The 16,599-nt window shown below is 43.0% G+C and overlaps 1 protein-coding gene across 2 annotated transcripts in view; it reads left to right on the top strand.

Annotated features, from left to right (window-relative positions):
• Positions 1-16,297, top strand: part of BEND7 (BEN domain containing 7) — a 47,320-nt gene extending 31,023 nt beyond the window's left edge. Inside the window, exons 7-9 of one of the 2 annotated variants that reach the window (XM_063153744.1) lie at positions 1,578-1,697; positions 9,619-9,669; positions 14,362-16,297. In XM_063153744.1, the coding sequence (XP_063009814.1) occupies positions 1,578-1,697; positions 9,619-9,669; positions 14,362-14,423 (233 nt within the window). In that variant the 3' untranslated portion in view covers positions 14,424-16,297. Of the gene's footprint in view, positions 1-1,577; positions 1,698-1,905; positions 1,969-2,078; positions 9,582-9,618; positions 9,670-14,361 lie in introns of those variants that run through there. The other variant, XM_063153745.1, reaches the window with a different exon arrangement.
• The last annotated feature ends 302 nt before the right edge of the window (positions 16,298-16,599 follow it).

Here is a 16,599-nt window from a genome sequence, read left to right as displayed (position 1 = left end):
CCAGCCCTGAAAGTGTTTAAGATCAGCTTCCAAGCTGACAGGGCATTGAGCAATCTGAGGAAGTGCAAGATGTCCCTGCTTATGGCACTGGGGTTGGATGATCTAGATGATCTTTGAAGTCCCCTTTAAATTCAAGCCAGTCTATGTTTCAGTGGGAGAGGGTTTGTTAATACCATACAGCTTGGGTGGACTGGAAAAGGCAGGTCCCAATTCTTGGGCAGGTCCCAATTCTCCTGCCTCCTTGCTGCTGCTTTCCCATTCCTTTTTGTCCCTGTTGTTATTTCTCTAAGCACACATTGAGCAGTTGCCTGGTTGAAGTAAGTAGCAGTCACAAGTCATTGATCAGGTGCCCATTGTGTCAGATACCACAAGGATTCAGAAGGGAAAGATTATTTCTACCTTCACAAAGATGATGTTTGTTGCAAATCAAGCACTGTGAATGTCTGGGGATGTGTTGACTTCTGTGGGCAGCCCTCAGAGTTGGTCTGATGTCCTTGTAGATCAGAGTGCACAGCAAAGTGTTGCTGATGCCTGCCTTGCCATGGTTTTGTGAAGCTGTTAGCATGGAAAGAGTTTTGGTTCTCTTATACTTAGCAGGTAGTGTTGCTTCAAATTATGTGTATAAAAATAATGAAATTGTCATTTTTTTGTTGCCTGTTTCCCAATCCCATTTGTGTGATACTTATTCTCAAGGATTACAAATCCCTTGAGCTGGGACCAGCTTCTCTCTTTGTTTGCCAGTCATAATTGGGCACTGGGCTCTGAGACCTCTGACCAAGTTTACAATAGCAATACTAACAGCAAGAATAGTTTTTCTATTTCTGCACTTATTTATTTTTTGCATACCTCTCAGTTGCATGATGAAAATCAATTGCATCAGTTTCACTCCATTTAGAATTCTGTATTTTTGGTATAACACTGTTAGATTTGTTGAAAATATGGATTTAAAGATAATGTTGACTCTCTCTGTACCGTTTTTACAAAACACAAAATTGGACCTGTAGGGTATTATTTTTCTCAGTAATAGTGCCTTTTTGTTTTAGTAGCTTTATAAAAATTCTATTCCATCTGGTTTGGCAGCATAAAAACTGTGGAGATTTCCACAGTGGTGGGACTTTACTCTTTCATGACTTTGCCTGCAGCCTTAGGAGCCTGACCAAGAGGCCACCAAATGACCACATCTTCAGTTTTCTATCTGTACCATATGGCAGCCAGCATTAACAAGTGCCTGCCACATCTGAAACTCAGTTCTAAATGCACTGTTATTTTTCTGTAATCATTTGTGTGAATTTCATGAAGACATCAGGTGTAGAACATTTCTCTGGGACAGGCTTTTATATGCAGTAATGATTTCATTCCTGTGATATTCATGCAGCCAAGTCACTTCTGAATGGTGAATTTGTGAAACACTGAATTGGGCTTTAGTCTCACCATCCTACATTTGTGAGAATAAATCCTCCATTAAAATTCTGTTTGATAATTGAATAATTTCATATATTTTGATTAACATCCCCTCCCAACTCCTTTTCTCCATTTTTGGTTACATGTTTCAAAAATGTGGTATCTTTTTATTTCAGTCTTTACGGAAAAATACTGCACTGCTAACCATGTGGATAAACTTCCTGGTCCTAGGGACTGGGTCCAGATTCTTCAGGATCAAATTAAACTTGCAAGAAGACGATTAAAAAGAGGCTCAGGTATGTATAAAAATATGAGTTACAACATGTGAGTGGAAGATTAAAAGCTTAGAGCCTTTGTATCCACAGAAGTATTTTTCCTGTTGACTGTAGAGTTGTACTTAGAAAATTAGAACTCTTAACACTTTAGCAGGTTTTGTGGGTTTGGAATGGTAGCAGGTTTAGGAGCTGTCTCTACTGACAAGTTTGAGTGTTTCTCAAATGTTGTCTCCTTTCCTTTATTATCCAGACTCTTCTTGCCAGAAATTAGCTGATCCATCCAGGGTTGCAAGTAGAAGTTTTTTAATTCTGTGTTATTTATTCTGACAAGCCACTGACTGTACTGTTAAGACATAACCCAAGTGACCTTTCCCTCTAAACTGTATGTGTCTGGAAGAATAGATGAGTCTTCTCACATTCCTTGTGAAAGAATCAGAAAAAAAAAACCCAAAACAAAAAAAAGAAAAGGCAGCCACCCACCCTGGTTGTGCCAGCAAGGCTCTGCAATACGTGGGAGGCAGCTTGCCAGCAGTGACAGGTAATCTGGGCAGGGTTTTGCAGCAAAGCTGCTCAGCCTGGGCTGGGATAACCTGGATGCTTGGGACCAGCCTGCAGCGAGCTCAGTGCTGAGCTTTCACCCTGACAGCACCTGGCTCCTGAGCCCTCAGTGTGCAGCCTGGAAATCCCAGTGGGGTTCTTGGGAAAGCAGTGTTACTGATTAGGAGACATGTAATTACCTTACCAACCATAGCTAGTCTCCTTCCCATCTTCATCCCTCCAGTCCTACAAGGGCTTTCTCCACACTTCCCCTTTCTCAGCCTGCAGGTTTCTTAAGGCCCTCTCAGGGTTGTATTTCTTGCCCTGGGTATATCTGACACTGCTGTCTGAGGCACTTCACTTGTGCCACCTCCTTAAACACAGTCCTTTGCTGTTCCTGTATTTAGCTGCCTGCCTTTTCCCCTCTTCCCTTCTGCCCATCAGCACAATTAAGTGCCTGTTAGCATCCATGGGATGGGAAACCTGATGGCTCCTCAGGGGATGCTCACCCTGGTGGTGAGTGAGACCACAGGAAATGTCCTCCCCATCTCCCTGTCTCACAGGGCCAACCTTTTCTGTCCAGAGCTGCATTTCTGAAACACACACTTAGGCTGGCATCTGAAATCATTCTCCACAACATTATTAATGCCAGGAGGGAAAAGCACAAGACAGAGGAAAATGAGAAACACCCAGAGACAGAAATAACACAGGGGGAGGACAAAAGTGCAGATTATTCAGTAGCATAAGCTTCCCAGGGTAGAGAAACAAACCAGCACTGGCCTTAAAAAGGGTTTCTTGTGTGTTGGGGGAGGGAGGACAGAGGGATATGAGATAATCTTGTTAAAGGCAGTGTCAGATTACTGGTGTTGTACAACAGGATTGTTTTCTGCCCCTTCCAAAGCTGCCTTTGGGCCTCCCCAGGACGGGAGGGTGGAAGTGGGATGTCAGGCTACAGTAGGGTGAAGGGTGCAGTGCAGGATGTGGGGATCAGAGGGTCCTTGGGTTGTCTGCACAAGATCCCTCAGGAAAGAGGATTGACCTAATTTTGTTTTGATTTTTATTTTCTTTCATCCTTTTTTATTTGCTTTTCTTCTTGCCTCTGCAGGATATTAATTAAAATGACAATGACATTCAGCTTTTGCTTTTCAAATGGGGCCACCTCTATCTCTGGTCCTTGCTCAGGATGGCAGAATCTAAGCAGAGGATATTGTATGTAAGCTAGCAAGACTTTGAAGGAAAACAAGTGGAGCTGAGTAGTGTGCCAGAATCAGATAGCTCCCCTGTCTGTGCTGCAGAGGGAAGGTAACTTGTTCACCTCTATGTGGATGCACAGTGAGCAGCAGTGCACCTAGCAGCCCCTCAAGTTTATTTGTTGAAAAATCCCCAGCACAATACCTAGATTGGTAGAAAAGCTCTTTTTGTGTGCTCTTTACTGGCCAATCCCTGAAGTGCCCCAGTTTCTCTCTGACGTGGCCACAGGCAGACATGCTGTTTTCAGTGTGCCAGGAGTGGCTGAACACACCACTGTGGCCACTGGCACCTTCCCAGCCACTGCCATCTCCTCTGGTGGCTGTAGCCAGCCCAGCCTGACCTTGCACTGGAGTTTCCCAGGCCTTTGTGACAGCAAAACAGTAGATGGGAACAGAGAGGCAGGAGCAGACAGCTGGTTGCAGTAACATCCTCATGTTGTTGAAATAAGATTTGTTGGTACTTTTCTGCTACAATTTTGAGCTTCTGATATGAGGAATCTAGAGCTGACCAGGCAACAGATCCATCTATTCCTGTACTTTGTGTCCAGCATTGGCTGTTGGCTGATGCCTGGGAAGGTCTGTAGGACCAAGGGAAGGATGTTGTGGTGTTTGGTAGGGTAGACTCTCAGCCCTCAGCAGCTTTATCCTGAAATAGATCTAGTGATGTTGGAATTATGCACAATTTCTCTATTTATTGTGAAACCATGCCAAAATTGTGTGCAATTTAGAGACCAAAACAGGAGTGGAGGGCAAACATGAGAAGCTCTTCCAGGACTTCATGTTGTAAACCTTGGCTTTTAAGTATTTGAAAACTATGGGACTTGCAGCCACTGGGATGTGGGATTCATCACTCTTCTGGGTGAGCTCTTGAGCTCTCCCAGTCTGCCTGTGGCCAGAGGAGCAGAAGCTGAGCAGGTGTCCAGTGTCCATGCTCCCAGGTCATTCTCTTTGAGTTTTGTCTCCTCTTGCTCACTGGAACATGCAGCTGATCCTGTGGGGTAGGCTAAAGTGCCCAAAGAACAAATCTGAGCCACCAATTATCCAACTTCACCCAGGACTTTCTGACCCAATGTGTCTCCCTGGTGCTTGATCTCATTATTTATCTGCATCAGTTCCTGGTTTGTCATAATGCACAGGCTTTATATGGAAAAAGCTTAAGATGATCCATTTATTTCAGAGGTCACAAGACAACTTTTTAGTCAGCACTGTGTTGGGCTAAATTTTAATAGCAGAAGTATTTAAGAGGAGGGACAGGCTTTTCATCCTGCTTGCCTTCCCCCAAACCATTCAGTGCATCCTCTGATGAGTTTTTCATTTCAAACCAGACAGTAAGACACTGCATTCGTGAGCAGCCCTCTCCACTTTATCCTGTGGAACATTATTTCAGTCTGAAAATGTAAATCCTGCTCTGTCTTTCAATTACAGTAATAATTTCAGAGAATTCTATCAAACAACTGGGGTGGATCTGCTTTTTGTAGCCCCTTCTATAGGGTGTACTCCCATGAGTGTTTCCAAATTAAATGAAATTATGATCACTAGATCATAGATGCTGCCCAGCTTCAACCTTATTTACCATATTTGGCTCATCTCCTAGAATTAGGGACTGAAAAAGCTCCTTATTTCAAAAGCTAATCAAAAAAACCACTTAAAAAATCTGCTTTCTAGAAAATAGTTCCCCCGTGTAGATTTTGAAAGGTTGTTATCCTAAGCCAAATAAAAAATCATTTACATTCTGAATCAATGACAATATTTTTCATAGCTGGGAATATTCTATTTTTTTAATTTATTTATTTTCCTTCAGCTTGTTCTTAGTTCTTTTAGATTATTGCCTGAGATCTGAGACTTGGGTAGTGTTTTTTTATTTGTTAGATCTGAGAATAAAGCTGCCGCTGCCATTAAATTTTTATTGGCCTTGTTCAGTCTTTTCAAAATTTCACAAGTTAGCTGTCACAAAGGGGAGAAGAGACTGTGAGGTTAATGTTACAAACAGATGTTATAATTAAAATTAAAGATATGATAATATTCTTCAGCCTTGACTACTGGTCCCATGTCATGCCAACAGCAGAGCATAGTGGAGCACAGCTTCATGATGCCAGGTCTGTCTTCTCCCAGAGGAGGAGCTGAACTGTTTTGGTGGATGGGATGGGATGCAAAGTTGCCCTGGAAGGAAAGAAGTCAAAGGAAGTGTGTGTGCATGGGTTTCCCCTCTCAAAGCAGCATGAATTACAATGCAAACTGCCTCATAATTTACAGTGCTGGGCTTGCCCCAGCGTGGTCCCTTCACCCTGCACAAGAGAACACGAGCAGGTGTGTGGTGGCCTTGCCAGTGGCAGCACACAGGGACACAGTCAGCCATTATCACAGAGATCTTACATGGGGAAAATCAGAGGGAGCTGGCTGGCTGTTCCTGTCACCTCTGTGCAGGCACTGCATTCGAGCCTTTTGATTACTAAACTCTCCATCCATTAATAAGCAGCAGGTCAGGGTTCACACATCTCCCACAGTAAGTTCTTCCTCCCTTTTTATGTTTTGAAGAACCCAGGAGCCATTATTCCACAGCAGCTATCCATGGGAAAGCTGATGCTGTGGGGTAATATGTAATAACAATAATGTGTAAATTACCACAGTGTGGGATTCCTGGGGCTGTCCTGTGCAGGATGATCCTTGTGGGGCTGGATGATCCTTGTGGGTCCCTTCCAGCTCAGGATATGCTGTGATTCTGTTCTAACACTGCCACAGTGATGAGCTGTTCATGCCAAGTGATTATTTGTGCTTAACCTGGAACCCTTGGATTGCCTGACTCCTTAAAGGAAAATACAGCAGTTTTGGAAAACATGCTGCAAATTATTTAAATAAATTGCATGCCATGATGCTTCATCCTTTAATTGTTTTTTTAAATTAACATTACTTTGTTGCAGTGTAAAATAGTGGGGAAGGAGGAAAAAATTATTTTTATTTATTATTTTTCCCTGGGAATATGCTTTTCTCCCATGTCCTTGTTCAAACTGCTGCTTCCATTGTTTTGCAGGAGGTTTTTTACTTGTTCCCATTTTTCTTCAGCTTTCTGATTCCCTGGTTTCTGCTTTTGACACAGTATCTACATGCTGCAAGAGATTAGGTTGATTTTTGCTTAGCAATACAGACAGGGCCAGGAAGGATGTAAGATGAAGTGCAGCATGTGGTACAGTGTGTTTGTGGCCAGTATTTTAGATTAAAACCAGCAATATTAAAATAGTAACTGCTGTCTTCAACTTCCCAGCCCTGAGCACATGTGTACTTCTTTCCAGGAAAGCAGCAAGTGTACATGAACAGACAGACATGCACCTCAGAAGCCCCACAATCTGGGGGGAATCTAGGGAAATGACTACCAGCATTATTTTGCAAGGTCTGCAGCACTCTGTCTAAGCAAAGGACAGAGAGGAGGCTCTGAGTTCCCACAGTAGGCTCTCTTCCTGCTTGCCTTGTCTTGAAAGCTGGCCGAGGACAGTGAGGTTTGGCTGGCAGTCTGTGGGTGTGGTTGTCAAAGGCAAACCTTCCTTTCTTCTTGGAATGACATGTAAGAGACTGGTGGTTTATACCCATGTTAGGAGGTCGAGATGTTTGCCATCCCCCTGTGTTATTTCCAGCTTCACCTGGAGCTGCAGTTACACATCCAGGTTCATAAAACAGATCCTGGCAGCTGCTGAGAAGAGTGAGTAGCTCTCTGGGCATCTGCTGTGCTCCCACTCCCTTGCTGGCACTGGCACAGGCATTCCTGTGGCCATGTTGTCAGTTTTTAACTGGATCTGATCTTGGTGACTGTATAAACATTTGTGCTGGCATGAGGAATGAGACTGGAACAATTGGTGGAGAGCTGAACCTCATTTATCAGTCTTCTGCCATATTAAAATGGCCAGGTAACTTCTGGTTCTGTAGAGTTGGAGACTCAAGTCCTTACCTCCTGGAAGTTCCTTGTTTGCATTTGTTTCTTTCTGTATTATTGCTTTCCTCTGGTGTAGGAAGAGTTAGGCAGAAAGGTGGCCACATCTCTGGATCTACTTTACAAATTGCTGCAGAAATTTCTAGAAAAGCTGTCACTACAGTGGGCAGCCCATTGGCTGATTTTCATAGAGGAAAGGCTCTCCAGTCCTTTGCCAGCACTCAGATCCAGCTTCCCCCTTTTTCATAGCTTGGCTCCCTTTTACCCAAGAGGGCAGATGCAGCTTTGTCCTTGTATGCTGAGTTGTGCCACAGAATCACCTGGTGCAGGTTCTTTTCACAGCATTGCTGGAAGTTGGCCTCAGACTGACAGGATTTTTAAAGCCATGTAAATCCCATTGGTGAGTTTTGCCTTCTCATTGCACCATGCTGTCTCCTCCCTTGCACATCCAATCCTTCCACCACTGAGTCTGGTCCAGATTCAGACCTGCCTAGGTGATCTCTTCCCATTTAGTTCCTTCCAAAATTCAAGGTTTTCACAGTGAGCTGTACCAGGCACTGAATTTGTGGCACCTTCTCACAGAAAGCAGAGAAAAGTCTCAATTCCACTGAGTCACTTGCAAGTCTGTGCCATGAATTTATCAGGGCTCTGCATTTAAACCTTTTGTGGGAGGAAAGCTGCCTGATAATAGGGTTTTAGTTTGTTTATGTTTTCTTTGGTTAATTTTGCAGAACTGAGAGCATATAGCTAAAAACTAACCTGACATCCAGGCATGTGGGAGAGACAGCACTCTCTTGGACCAGGGATGGAGAGACAAGGGTTGGGATTACATTAGAAAATTAATGTAGATTAGGAGCTGGATTAGACATTATCATCATGAAGGCAACAACTGAACATCCTCATGTGCAGAGCCATGATAAAGATGATCAGAACAGTTAGCTTAGTCTCAAGTGGGAGGTGAACTGAATTGCTTAGTTTATCTCTAGCCTTGGTTTTGATCCCTGTGGGTATTGTGCAGTGAATGGATGTGAGCAGATATACATCCACCACACTGACCTTGTACATTGTAGTTCATAGGACAAGGAATGATTATTTTAAAGTACAACATGGTTGATTTAGATTAGATACAGGGAAGAATTTTTTACAATTTTTTACACTGGCACAGGCTGCTCAGAGAGATGCTGGATGCCCCATCCCTGGAATTATTCAAGGGCAGGGCTCTGAGCAACCTGATCTTGTTGAAGCTCTCTCTCTGCTAATTTCAGGAGGGTTGGACTGGGTGACCTTTAAGATCCCTTCCAACCAAAACTATTCTGTGATTCAGTGATAATGGGCTTGTCCTGTATGACCACACCTCATTTGCTGAAGTGCTCTCAAAGATGTCATTGTGCTTCAAAGGCCTTAAATATCATGCTGCAGTGCCAAAAGACAAAGGTAATAGGATTTTGAATAGGGCTTGTTTAGGTTAGGCACGGATTTCCTGTTACACACCTTTGATTTACTCAGGGTTCACATGCACATCCCAGGTACTGGAGCCTAACAAGTCCCTGCACATCTGCTGAGTGAGGCAAGCTATGTCTGTGCATTCCCTTGGCCTCTGGCAAACACAAAATGAACAAATTAGGCTTTTAGCCTCCCTTCACCGTGGGCCAAATTAAGTCAAATGCTCTTGCATAAGCTGTGGGTTGAAAGCATGTGTGTATATACACATTAATTGCCAGTGCTTTTTTAATTACACTGGGCACCCACCTGCGTTTTTGAAGACACTTTGCCCTAGTAAATCTGTCCCCTGCAAAGTGAGCTTGCCTGTGGTCATGGGTTTGGGTGCAGAAATGGGAGCGTTCCTTTCCCTGCAGGCATCAGATGACTGTGGGTGGGTGGAGTTCAGCCTGCAAGGCTCTTCCTCTAAGGACCGCTGGGGACTTTTCTCGTGACTTTATCAAGTGATAACAACTCCTCTTATCATACAGACATCCTGAAACCCGAAAAAGAACAAATGTTACTCCATCCCATTGCTGGTACAATTGCTCCTTAATACCCAACTCCCTCTTCCAAGTTTGCATTTTTATTATATGACCTTTTCCTCCAAGCAGTGAGTTTTTAACAGAGCACTTGCAAATTTGCAGCTGAGGAAAGTAGATAGAAAATGCAAAATCACTTCACAGTCTGCAGCTTTTTAATCACATTCCCATATTCAGTAAAAGTAATGAGATTTCTTGTTTATATTTGTAATCAGCAGAGGCAACTGACTGTGATGAGAAGCCGGACATTTCTCTACTACAAACAGGTAAAATGCATTAAAATTTTTATCAGTCTTCCATATGTGTTTTTGTTTATTTATGGCACAGAAGCACTTTTCAATAATCCTGACTTGCCATGTCCAGCTGGGTAATTGCACATAGGACTCTGCTGTCTAAAGTTTTGAATGGTCTGTGTTAAAAAACAAATGCATCAGAATCGTACAATTTTCCCCTCAATTTCATATTCATAAAACCTCAAGGTCCATGGGAGCAGCTAAAGCTAATAAGGCCTGTAAGTTACACTTCTTATGCCAGATAGTGACTTGTGCTCATCCCTGATATTTCTGGGAGTATTTTTTCTCTCTTAACAGAGTTATTGGTAGGGACAAACACAATCTTGACTTGTAGTGTCACATCTGTTGAGTTGGTGGTGGTATTAGCCATAATATCTTGGACTCACAGAAGGATTGCAGACATTTTTACATGCTAGTTAAGTGTTAGTTTACTTATTCTTGAAGTGCAGCCACCCTGCCTTAAAAGCCTGACAATTGCTATGCAGCAGCTTGGCTGTGCAGCTGTGTAGAGTGGGAAATAACATTTTTCCACACTGTTGAATTTGGTGCTGAAATCACCAGACTGAGACTGAAATTTGAAGCACCCTCACATTAAGAGTTGGCCCATCAGTAGGTGCCATGATGGTAGGAGCTGAGCTGCCATCCTCTGAAAATCCAGTGGGGCCAGAGCCTGCATTTCAAAGCCTGTAATGTCACTGAGATGCTGCTTCTTGTCCCAAAGGAGAGAGGATCTTGGGCGGACAAATAACGTCATCGATTATAGTGCGGTTTTGTGTTATTTCATTTAACAACAAAGGGTGGTTGGAGCTCAGCAATGCCACTGCTGGAAGAGCAGGACAGGGCTGGTACTGGGTTTCTGAGCACACCACACTGTACCTGACAGCTGTGGGGAGCACGGGAGACTCCTGGTGCCCATCACAGATCAGTCTCCTGTGCCAGCACTCCCTAATCTCTCTTGCACGAGGGCTGCCGGAGGAGCTTTCACACGGCGCCGCTGTGTGCTGGAGCAGCAGCTGCCAGCCGTGGAGCACGTGCAGTTACTAAGGAATAGGAGCAGCAGAGCAGTTGGGAGGACAAGCAGCTTTAGTCTGGCTCTGGCAGGGACCCAGGGGGGGCTGGGAGCACACGCTGCCTGGGAGCTGCCATCCTGCTTTCCTGCTCAATAACATGGCAGGCTGCGGCTGGGATGAAAGGTGCAGGAAGCTCTGCTTTGAAAGGTCCCTTCCAAGCAACATCCTGTTGGTTTCTTTTATCAGGGAGGGAAGCAATTCCGCTCCCTTCCCTAATAAAGGTTGTTAATGTGTGTGGTGTTATCTCCTCATTGCTCTGGAGCAGAATGAACAGTTTGCTGTGGGTTTCTTGGAGCAGTTTCTGTAGTCACTGCTCAGGTTGTACATCAGGGATGGAGATGAACGTGCTGGGATGGTTGTGGTAGAGAAGGCGACTCCCTTTCCACTCCACTGCAGATCACCCCTGTGGTCTGCTTGCTTGTACACCTTTGAGCATCCATGCATGCAGCTTTGGAGCTGAAATGCTTGTGTGTGATGTGTATTGCTCCACACTACCTGTGGAAGGATGCCTAAATAAACCACGCTGCAGTTTGCATTGGGGGGGAGGTGATGCTCACAGGCTGTGAGCCAAGAATTTGACTCACACCCATTATTATATGTGTGCCAGTGCCTCTTTATAGGACAGATCTGTGTAATATCATACTGTTGTTGGAAGCAGATTATTTAAAGTGATACACAGACAGTATAATGACAGTAATCATGAGACAGAGCCAAAATATAGCTGCTTTGCATCAAGGAATCTAGCAAAAGAGGTGGAATATGATTTTTACAGGGGTCTTTTCCTGTTTTAGTACAGCTGGTTTTACAAAAGGGTGCTTGACAGGTTCTTTAAAGAGAGTCTGCATGCAATTTATTCAGCTGTCTTCTCTGTTTAGCTTGAAAAATCTTTGGGGAAAAGTCTCTCTGACTGTGTTTGTGCAGTGCCTCATGCCATGGGCCTTGGTTGCAGATGACAGCTAATACCAGATAAATCATGGCCTCAGGTATTAGGAAAAATTTCTTCCCCAAAAGGGTTGTTGAGCATTGGGACAGGCTGTCCAGGGAAGTGGAGGATGGGAGGTGTTGAAAAGATGGGTAGATGGCACTTGGGGATGTGGTTGTTGGTGGACTTTGCAGTGCAGGATCTTAAGTATCTTTTCCAACCTAGCTGATCCTGTAACTCTGTGATCAGTGGTTAAGCTGGTGCTTTGGTGTAATAAAACCAGAGTGAATGGGGTTGGTTGAGGGGATCTTGCAGGAGACTGGATGGGGAGAAAAGATATAGGGGTATGGGAGCTATGCATGAACACTTCCTCTCTTGATCTTCAATAGCTGAACAAACTGTGAAGCAAAAGCACCTAGGGAGAATTATTTAAATCAGTGATAAGCACTGATTTAAACTGATGCCAAAAAACAAGGAAAATCTCAGATGCCTTAAATCTGCCTTTCCAGCTCTGTCAGTCCTGCCTGTGACACCAATGGCATTATGAAGGAGATCTGGGCATATGTGGACTATCAGTGCTGGAATGTCTCAGTCTGTATGATTTTGGATTGTAGCCTCTGACTGACACTTCATTTGGGACACCTCAGTCAGAGGTGTGGTTGCTCTCACCTCTCTCCATCACTGGTGGGAAGAGAGCTGCTCCCAGAGGGAAGGCCAGGGCAGCTGCACTTGTGTTTGGAGGTGTCTCTCTTTTGGTGCCAGCAGGACCAGGCTCTGAGTGCAGTGCCCACAGCCAGGTCTGAACCAGCTCCCTCTGTGCCCACAAACAGCAAAGTTCTGGGATTTGAGGAGAGCAGGGGATGTTTTGTTTTCAGAAACCTCTTTTGGAACTCAAAAGCCTGGTAAAAATAATGAAGCTGGAACAGCCTCATAAAGCTAAGACATTTTTCCCAATTATATTTTAGCACTCCTGAATAGAAATGATGCTCCTGTGTTAAAAACACCCTCTATACTAAGAGGGCCTTGTCTTTAAAGGCTGTTGATTGAAGGGTGTTTAAAGTAAATTGGAAGAACTGTGGCAGTTAAACTTGCTTGGAACTTTGGTTCATTGACAGATAAATCTCAAGAAAGTATTAAAAGAATTGTCCCTAACAAATGTTACCAAAGCTCAGGTCTCAGAGAGCTCCAGCTTTTGCACCTCAGCAAAGCTGCAGGCTGTGTCCAGAGCTGAGCTGAGACAGATCAGACAGCTCTGGGGGTAATTATCGTGGGCTCAGTGGAAAGGCTGATTAGCTTCTTGGTGATACAGGATACCTAGAGGGTGTGAGATAGATCTTTATCAGGATGAGGATGTGGCACCTTTCAGAGTCTTTCTGTGTAAGATGGTATTGTGAAAAAGCTCATCTTATTTCAGTGTACAATTTACCCAAAGCATTGGGGATTTTGTGGTTCAAAGAAAAACAAAAGGAAGGCATAACCCATAAATTCTGCATGTGAGAACAAATATAACACAGCTGCAACGCCCTTTCCTTGAATCCTCATCTTGTAAATTGGATTGGAAAGATGTAGGCAGGTTTAGGGCCATGAGGCAGCACTCCTTACCCGTGCTTTGGACCACAGCCAAGCTGAGAGTTTGTGTAGTTTCTCCACTCTGGGGTTAATTTTGAGATGAGAAAGAATTTTGATATCCCTAACGGAAGCTGAAACACTAACATCCCAATCCTCAGGTCTAGGGGTGATAGAGCTTTGTGAAAAGATGAGAGCAATCTCTTGGTAAAGAAACAGATGATAAGAAAACAGCAACAATCCAATTCTATGTAGGTTGTCTCCTTTTCTCTTGAAATACAATATCAAGAAAATGAAACTTGGGAAAAAAAAAAAAAGGAAAAAAAGAAAAGAAAAGGAAAAAAAAAAAGAAAAACCTTTTCCAAAACCTTAAATATAAATCCTTTATTGTAATATAAATCTTTATCCTTTCAATGTGTGATTGTATGAGTCTTCCCTTTTCATTGGGATGTATTTGCCTCTGAGGCTGATTGATGTCTGTCTTCTCTTTGCCCTGTGTTCTTAGTGCCCTCGTTGTAATTCTTCTGTCCATCTTTTCATTATTCTATTTAGAAAAAGCACATTCTTAAAGTGCTTTTTAAAAGATGGGATATAATCATACAGTGCACCTTTTATAAGTGTATGTGTATATATATTTTTTTTTTTCTCTTATATGCATTTAGACTGCTGTGGAGTGGTGGGGTTTTTTACCAAATAAGATCCCAAAGTATGTACTCAAGGTTTAAAATTCATGGGGTGCTTTTTTCACTTCTTCAGAACCTAAACTTCAAAGGGGTGAGCGTAGCAGTGCAGTTTGTGCTGAAGACTAATGGAGTGCTTTACATCTGAAGTGGGCTGCACTGTATGTTGTGTGAAAAACTTGGCTGGCAAATTTTGTATTCAAAAAAATCTATTTAATTTGCTTTTCTTTAGCCAGTTGAGCTCTACTCTAAATGGAATTCAGCAGCACTGCCTGTGTGCACACCAGCAGTTCAGCCTCATCACTAATTAAAATTAAAACTCAAATACGTTATTTCCATAATTCTAAAATACTAATTTTTTTGTTTCAAATTACTGATATCAGTTACATTTTTTTAACTGATTCCTTCAAACTCTTTCTCCCTTCAGGTAACCTTTTTGACACCACAACAGACCATCTGATAGATGCAAACCCAGATTTTTCAGTTTGAATTTCACATCCTGCATCAGTGTTCTTAGCAGATAGAAACATCCTCTCCTTTGAGCAATGTTCCTGCAAGCTCAGCACAAGAACTTCAGTGTACTACAAGACATGGGCATCCATACAGTTTTTCTTACAAGTCTGTGTATTTTCCATGTAACCTCAAGTAATGAACCACCAGATCTCTTCATTGTTCTTCATCTTAATTAAGATGATTTCCCTCTGCATCCCATGCATTACTGAATTAGCGGGGTACCCACTCTGAGGTCATTCTCCTGCCTGTGTTTCTCCTCCATGATTGTATTTTCCCACATGTTGGTATGCTTGCCAGCAGTGTCTCATCTTAAACCACGAAGAAGTTGTGACTCTTCCTGTCCCCAGGGACCAGGGTGGCCTCTCTCCCCACCATGAACCCTGGGGGCTTAAAGAGCATCTGACTTGGTGAAGCTCTTTGCTTCTGCAGACCCACTTTTCCTTTCCTGGCTGCTGTGGTATCAATGACAGTCACACACAGCTCTGATTAAAATGTCCTTACTGGGTTTAGGAGGGAATAAAGGAGGATTTCTCCCAGCAGTGCCCAGGTTCCTAGTTATAGCAAGGAGAAGCTATTCCTCAAACAATTTCCCCTGTGTGGTCCTAGTGGGATGGCTCTTGAGCATCTTGGTAGTGCAGATTGCTGGAGGTGGTAATTTTCCCCTCACTGTTGCTCCCAGCTTGCTCATCACCTCAATTTCAAAATGTATTATTTTTCTGTTTTCTAAGAAGAGGGTCTGCTCACTGTGATTTTTCAGCCCCTGAAAACTGAGTATTGGCAACAATACTCACCTATTTAAAAAAAACAAGTCACCTTTCAGCTGGCACTGTATTGATATCTCAGCAGTTAAGACAAGTGAATCGATCACGAAATTGCACTACCCTCTTACACACTGAAAGGGTCAGGTCAGGGCTAAGGTAAAACTGTGTGTGGCCCCTCCTGCAAACCTTCATTTCTGCACCTTTCATCAGCACTAAATTCACTTTAAAAATGTCACAGAGAAATCTGGAAGGTCTTACCTGCAACACCTATTGATCACCAGGCAGTTTGAGCGCGTGTCCTGCAATTCGAGGGAGAGCTTGCTGGAGCCTTTGCCATTGTGTTTCCTTTCCCTGTGTGTATCTTATCTTAGGTACTTTTTTTATTTTTTGAAACTATTTGGCCTTTGAGTGTCTCAACAGAAGTGCTATTACAGAGTGGGATGGTTTTAAAAATGTTCAACCTCTTTTTTTAACAATCCTAATGCCTGTTTCTCAGGTGTCACAGAATGCCCACAAATAACACTGAAGCCAACGTGAACGGTTTGTTCTGTTGGCACCTGAGAAACCAGGCTCCCAGCTGTTCCCCACCCACCTTCCATGGACTTTTAGGAATGACCATGTTCTCTCTGAAACTGTGGAATAGATTGAATGTGCACTGCAAACCTTAAATTTTGAGTCTTTCCTTCCTTCATGGCTTGGAGTTGCCTGCATTGGGCAGGGGGCACCGGTCCGTTGTGTTGTAACCCTTCAGCAATGAAATCAGCGTTTTTGTAAATTTGGAAGATTGCATTTGTGTTTACTTACTGTGACTACTGTTCAGACTTTCTTCAGAAATCTTTTTATAGGGTTTATTAGAGAGAAGAAAAAAAAAAAATCATTCCATATTTAGGTAAAAATGTCTCAATCTTCTGTATATATGTTTTATTAATATGTAAATATTTAGATATTTTTAAATTACTATGTTCTTAATAAAGCAACAAGGGACTAGTTGTGAAATGGTGTATAACATTGTGTTGTGTTACCAAGCTCTGGGAAATCCTCTTTGTGAGTTCAGAAAAGAAAACCTACAATAAATAACTTTAATTGCAAGTGTGTTCCTGTGTTCTATGCTGGATTCCCGTATTTTAGAGGAATTCCTTTGCCACCAGTGGACTACACATAGGAAAACCCTGAAAGTTCCCACCAGGATGCTGTTTTTCCAGCTGGCTCAGCCAGAAACCACACTGGCCTTGCCAATCACAACAACATCTATATCCAATCATGTAATAACTCTTGAGCATTACAAACTGATATGCTTGAAGTCTAATTTTAATTGAATTAGGTGCCTTTATAATCTGCACTTAAAAGGTTAAGCTCTGCTTCTATGGAAACAACACACAGGAAGGACAAAC

This window comes from Melospiza melodia, chromosome 4, assembly GCF_035770615.1.
Source record: "Melospiza melodia melodia isolate bMelMel2 chromosome 4, bMelMel2.pri, whole genome shotgun sequence".
Lineage (NCBI taxonomy): Eukaryota > Metazoa > Chordata > Aves > Passeriformes > Passerellidae > Melospiza > Melospiza melodia.
The sequence above is the reverse complement of the archived record's forward strand: the minus strand, read 5'-3'. Positions and strand labels throughout refer to the sequence as shown.